This window comes from Hydra vulgaris, chromosome 01, assembly GCF_038396675.1.
Source record: "Hydra vulgaris chromosome 01, alternate assembly HydraT2T_AEP".
Classification (NCBI taxonomy): Eukaryota; Metazoa; Cnidaria; class Hydrozoa; order Anthoathecata; family Hydridae; genus Hydra; species Hydra vulgaris.
In genome coordinates, this window is record NC_088920.1 from 489,800 (window position 1) to 496,620 (window position 6,821).

At 29.3% G+C, this 6,821-nt stretch overlaps 2 protein-coding genes across 2 annotated transcripts; one reads left to right on the forward strand and one right to left on the reverse strand.

The window, feature by feature from the left end:
* Positions 1–1,375: 1,375 nt before the first annotated feature.
* Positions 1,376–1,759, reverse strand: LOC136075164 (uncharacterized). Its single transcript, XM_065787542.1, has one exon. The coding sequence runs from the start codon at positions 1,757–1,759 to the stop codon at positions 1,376–1,378; it is 384 nt and encodes a 127-aa protein (XP_065643614.1).
* A 3,212-nt stretch (positions 1,760–4,971) lies between these two features.
* Positions 4,972–6,033, forward strand: LOC136075174 (general transcription factor II-I repeat domain-containing protein 2B-like). The gene is made up of 2 exons (XM_065787581.1): positions 4,972–5,437; positions 5,528–6,033. The coding sequence occupies exons 1-2, from the start codon at positions 4,972–4,974 to the stop codon at positions 6,031–6,033; spliced, it is 972 nt and encodes a 323-aa protein (XP_065643653.1).
* Positions 6,034–6,821: the final 788 nt, after the last annotated feature.

Consider the following 6,821-nt stretch of genomic DNA (forward strand, 5'->3'; position numbering starts at 1 on the left):
CGAGTAGCACGTGATATAATAGGATCTTCGTACGTAAATGGAGGAACTGATAACGTTATATATTCATTTTTTCCAACTGTAGGTCCTGGTTATAAAATTGCTCTAGAACCGTATAACTTAATTTATTTACCAGTAACAGTAAAAACAATATTAAAAATGGAAAATAAATTGCTTGATCAAAATGGAATTTACGAGGAGAAGAAGTAACTATTTCATATACAGTAAAAGAAGTAAAATAATAAATATTATTAAAATAAATTGTAAAATAATTAAAAAAATTTTTTTTTATATTATATATAAAAATGAGTAAATATGCTAATATTAAAAAAAATGTTATCATTAAGTTATCACATTCAGATCTTAATGGTGAGCAAGTATTAGCTGTAACAGATTATCAATTGAATAGAATTAAAAGAGCATATAAAAAAGGTAATAATTACTCTAAGTAAAGCACAACTAACTCACAATTCTCGAATAGAGGGAGGATTTATTGGAGCACTATTACCTTTCCTTGGTGCAGCTGAAAATTTTTTATTATCAAGCGTTGCTCCAGCACTTGCAACAGGCTTATTAACAGGAGTAGGTTCAGCAGCTGGATCAGCTATGGTTGATAAATTTGCTGGAAGGAGTGTTGTGTCCTTAAAAAAGAATGGAAAAGGAGTCAAAATGACAGCTGCAGGAAATGGTTTATAATTGAGACCATGGGGTATTTGGGGTATTATTTTATGCATGAGCTATAGGTAATGAGCTACGCTTAGATTTAAAGTTTTTTAAAAATTTTTTTAAAAATAAGTTTTAAAAATAAGTTTTAAAAAAAATTTATCTCAGAGTTTATAGTTATGATTTAACCATAATATATCAATATATTATGGTTGCTATACTACCATTATTTTATCTTTATATTATGTTATTTTAGATAAGAAATTATGGTTAGCATGGTTGAAATATGATATGAGAATATGGATAAAGATATACTTAAAATATGATATGAGAATATGGATAAAAATATACTTAAAAACAAAATGAGTCAGAACGCTCTTTTCCTACTACTAGTCTTATTTCGTAACACAACTTGCAAAAACATTTCCTAAGTAGCATTTGAGAAATGAACATTGACGGTTTTTTTTGTTTCGTAAAATTTGGTACAAAAAAAAAAAATTCCTGAATATCAATATTCTTTAGAAAGAATTTTATTTTTCCGGAATTGTATAAAATATTCCAGTTAACAACTATAGTTTCCAGTAACAATAACAACTGGGTTTCCATAACAAAAAACTGTGTTTCCAGTAACAATAACAACTGGGTTTCCGTTAACAAAAAAAACTGGGTTTTCAGTAACAATAATAACTGGGTTTCCAGATCAACAACTGGGTTTTCAGTAACTTGAAAGCTGAACACGAGGAACAAATACCCTCTTGCCAACTGAAACACCTGTTAGAACTTGCTCATCAGTGTAATTATTTTGTAGAGCACGTACCATCAATTGGGTCCCATTGCATAGTCCAGCTTTAAGATCTAATTTTCTAAGTAACATTATAGCAGCACCAATTTTTAGTTTTAGGCAGTGAACAGGCATTCCCGATGATATCAAACTATTTAAAAATTCAACAGGAAAGTTATTGATTTCATTACAATCATCTGTTTTAATAGTGTCAGCACTTAAATACATCTTAACATCACCTGGTAAACGGTCCAAGACTTCTTCATTTATTGCTAATGAGTCTATATTAGCGGGTTCCAAGATACCACGCATAATCATCTTTTTCCGCAACACCAAGGTATTTCAATGCACCCGCGAAAAGAAACATTTACTTTACAGGTAATGTTCCACTACCAAGTTTTAAAAACCATAGAGAGAATTCTTCTTCCTCAGCCGGAACTCTCATATTTTCTGTTAATTAGAATCGCTAAGCACATTGCCAATGTTGAGAACATTTTATACAGGCTTCAACAATATCGGCTGGTTGCCCTTTCTTTACAACCGGAAGTATTTGCTTAAAGTTTCCACCCATAAGATAAACTTTTCCACCAAAAGGAAACTTTTTATTGCAAACATTTTGAAGTAACTTGTCAATGGCATTTAAAGCATGCTTGGGTATCATGGATCTTCATCAAGTAAATACAGGCTAACTTGGCCATATTGGCCATATTGACCATGAATCGAACTTGGAATTACATTGCCTGTGCTATTTTCTAAATCGGCACAGGAAGTTTGAATAAACTATGGATGTGTACATCCTTTGTTTAAAAGAGTTGCAGCTATTCCTTTCTTTTCTTTAAATTAAAGTATTTTTTTAATTTGAACTCTTTTCTTTAATATAAAAGAATGCCGGCCTAAACCTAAACCCTCAGACGATGTATATACACTCCGCTCTGCCTTGGTTAATTTACAATTAGAAAAGTATCAAAATATATGACTTTTTAACAACTAAAAAAACCATTAATTGTTAAGAAAACGGAAGAATATATTTCTTTTTAACTAAATTTATATACAATACAATAAAAAATTTTATTAATAAAAAAACAAAAAATAGTTGTTTAAAACTATTAATTATTTACAATTACGACATATTTATACATAACAAAACAAAATTTCAAAAAAATTTTATTTACAAAAAAAATTTAAGTTAGTACAACACCAAAAAAGTAAGCAAACTATAAATTTTTTTAAGTTTTTCAATTGTATAAAATGTGTCAAATTAATCAAAGAACGTTTAGCCAAAGTTTCAAAGCTAAATAATTTATCTTTCTTAAAATATGAGCATTTTATTAGAACACTCTGTATCTTTTTTCCTCAGCAACGGAGAGACTAAATATTTAGCATGGTTGTTAGGGCATTTTCTTCCTAAAAATAAGCTCAATTTTACTGCAGTCTTCAAGCTTTGTAAGCTTTATGTTACTTCTATGTTTTCCGAATTTAAGTTTAATAAAAAGTTATTGTTCTTAACCACTAAACACGTTTTGTAACAGTTAACAGATTTGAAAGATTTAGAGTGTTATAGTTTGTTAACCTTTTGGATTAATATTATATAATTTAAATTAAATAAAAGAAATGCCAAATAAACAAAATAGTACTAGAAAAAAGAGCGGAAAATGGAATAGGTTCAAACCATCTGAGTTTCTTAAATCAAAACCTGCAGATCAGGTGATTTCTTGTGTTAGCTTAAGAAAGTTAGATGTATCGTTCAGCTTGGTTAAATGCAAATCTGACAACAATTTTATACTTATTAACTTTATATTGTTAAAGAAATTAGTTGCACACACTATTTTCCCCAATCGCTCTATTGGAAATTGATTAATTAAAGGTAACGTTGACTCTCGCATAGGCTTTTGTCATTTACAAAGTGTAACTTTTCTAAAATTTTTAGAACTTTACCAAAGTCAAAGAATTCTTTTAACACAAATGAGTTTCCTATTGATATTGTTAAAAAAGAACTTTCATCTCTCGAATCACCATATGAGATCAACCTGCGATCTGTCATCGGATTGCAAGAAATATGTGCTGGTCTTTAGTCGATGAAAACCTTTTCCATCTGTATAAATCTTTAATGTTTGTTGCCTAATGGCTTTAATAAGTTAAATAAAACTGCAATGTTAGTAAACAAAATTGCTGCTAAAAAAAGTATGCAAAAAGTGGCTTCTGAAATAAAATCGATACACATTTTTCTTGAAATGAAAGAAGTTAGAATTTCTGCTGATGGTTCATGGAAAAAGCAAGATCATAATTTGTTGAATGGTATTGTAATTGCTGTTTGCAGTGATAAACGTATTGATAAGAGGAACTCCAGAGTATCAGTGTTGGTTGGTTGATCACCTGTGTGAATTGAATCACGAGGGTTCATCGGGTAGTATGGAATCTGTAGAAGCTGTAGTTATGTTTAACAGATCTTTTAAAAAAAATAAGTTGATATATAAAGAATATCTCAGAGATTGGGGTACATCTTCTTTTAATAATGTAATAGTAGCAGATCCTTACAAAGAGTATGGTATTATGCCTGTAAAACTAGTATGTGTTGGACATGTTCAAAAACGGTTAGGAACACGATTATGAAACCTTATCAAAGCCCAAAAATGCTTTAAAAATCATTATCAGGCAGAGGTAAACTCACTGAAAACTGCATCAATTCAATGCAAAACTTTTATAGTCTTATATACCTCTGAGGATAAAAGATTTAATTCTACTACTAATTATAAATTTACAATCAGATGAGTTGTTATCAAAATCTTTACATGGATGTACACAAAATGCTAACGAAGCACTTAATGGACTAAAATCCTTTTCTTCTAATAAAGTTTGCTAAATTATATATTAAAATTTAATAGTAATTCTGAAAATTATAGAAAATTAAATGTTATTAGAGGGTTATTCATTTTTATATGCGCGTCTAATCATTTTTATATGCGTGTTTATTCATTTTTAAATGCGCGTTTATATGCGAGTCAACCACCCATAAAATCTCTAATATAGCTTTATATAAACAATAAATAGGCTTTTATGTTTTTATATAGATATTATATATATATATATATATATATATATATATATATATATATATATATATATATATATATATATATATATATATATATATATATATATATACATTTAATCATTGTCATAAGAAATAGATAGTCTGGTCACTCGGGCCATATTATGTGACTTTTCCAAAATTCGTTAATTACAGGGGTGGCCACAATAAGGCCCGCGGGTTAACTCCGGCCCTCAGCAACCTTTTATCCGGCCCGTCAGTTAATTGTAAAGATAATAAAAAAAACTATAAACATATATAATATTAATAAATTATACAATATTTAAATTTATAAATTAATAAATTTTAAAATATTTAAAATTTAATAACAAACAATTGCTTTAAATAATTACAAATATATTAAAAAAAACCTGCCGGTAAATAATCGCAGGATTAATTTCCGGCACTGCCGGCAATTACCATTTGCGTTTTTTGATTGTAAATGGCATCTTCAAAATCAAAACAACGAAAAATCAACAAGGAATGTTGTTTATTTAATGATGAATGGCAAACTAAATACTTTTTTGTTGAATGTAATTCAGTGCTAGTATGTTTAATATGTAATGAATCGGTTTCAGAGTGCAAAGAATATAATTTAAGGAGGCACTATGATACAAAACATTCAAAAACTTATAATCAGTTTGTCAACGAGGTGCGGAAAGAAAAATCAATTAAATTGAAAAATAAGTTATTTGAACAACAAGATTTGTTAAAAAGGGGCAACACTGAAACAGAAAATGCTGCTACTGCAAGTTATGAAGTGAGTCTTCTTTTAGCTAAAAATTGTAAATTATTCAGTGATGGGGAAATTATTAAGGAATCTCTTGAAACTGTGTTCAAAAACGTTTGTCCTGAAATATTGAAAATTTTAGATAATATCTCCCTCTCAAGACAAACAATTACACAAAGTACATGTGTAATTGTGTACATCATCAGCAATATGATGATCTGAGTATGTCATTGACTGAAAAAAAAAACATTTCAGTATTATTCAATAGCTATTGATGAATCAACTGATATATCACAAACTGCTCAATTAGCTATTTTTATTCGTGGTGTTGATAATGATTTTTTTGTTACTGAAGAGCTACTTGACATCTATCCTATGCAAGGCAGAACAACAGGAGAAGACATTTTTCTTGCCATGAAGAAAGTTTTTAAAAAGTTCAACTTGACTTACAACAGATTAATTTCAATTATGTCAAATGGTGGCAGCTCAATGATTGGAAAAAAAATGGGTGTTGTTTACAGACTGGAAAATGAAATGGTAGAAAACAACTTGTCATTAATTATGCTGCATTGTATTATTCATCAGCAAAATTTAACAGCAAAGACTATGGATGTGGAAAATGTAATGTTTGTATTAGTTAAAGCAATAAACAGCATTAAGTCCAGTGCATTACAAAGTAGGCAATTTAAGGTTTTTCTTGCTCAAAATGACTATGAATATGGTGGTCTGCTTTATTATACTGAGGTGAGATGCTTTCTAGAGGTTATATGCTGAAAAGAACTTATGATTTGAGACAAAATATGTTGGACTTTTTCAAAATTATCAACAAAGATTATCCACCAGAGCTAGAAGAAAAAGAGTTTATTGAAAAATTTGCATTTCTAGTAGACCTGACCCAACATTACAATAAACTTAACAAAGAACTCCAAGGAAAAGATCAATTGATTGGAAAAATGTACAACATTCTAGCTTTTCAGTTGAAATTAACTTTGTGGGAGTGGAAAGAACTGGAAAGCAGTTAAGAACTGGAAATTTCAGTCATGTTCCAACTTTGGGTGAGTTGAATCTTAGAAACACTGCAAAATTTGTTACCTGTATTGCTGAATTGAAAACAAGATTTTTAAAAAGGTTTGCAGATGTTAAGAATCTTGCAGACAAAATCCAATTATTAATAGTGTCATTCTCTGCTGATATTGAAACTGTACCAGATAAATTCTAAATGGAGTTAATTAATCTTCAATGCAGCGAGGCTTTGAGAGAAGCATATAATAAACAAAATTTATTGTTATTTTACAAAAATCTTGACCAAGTTAATTACACCAACTTAGTCAACAATGCAAAAATGATGGGTGTCTTGTTTGGTAGCACATATTTGTGTGAAAGTGTTTTTTCTCGTATGAAATTTGCAAAATCCAAAACAAGATCCGTACTGACAGATACTAATTTGCAGAATACATTAAGAATCGCAACCAGTCAGTTGCCTATTGACATTAAAAATATTGTGAAAAAAGGCAGGTTTGTGATTACCAATAAACTATAACTTGTATTATACCTAATAGCCT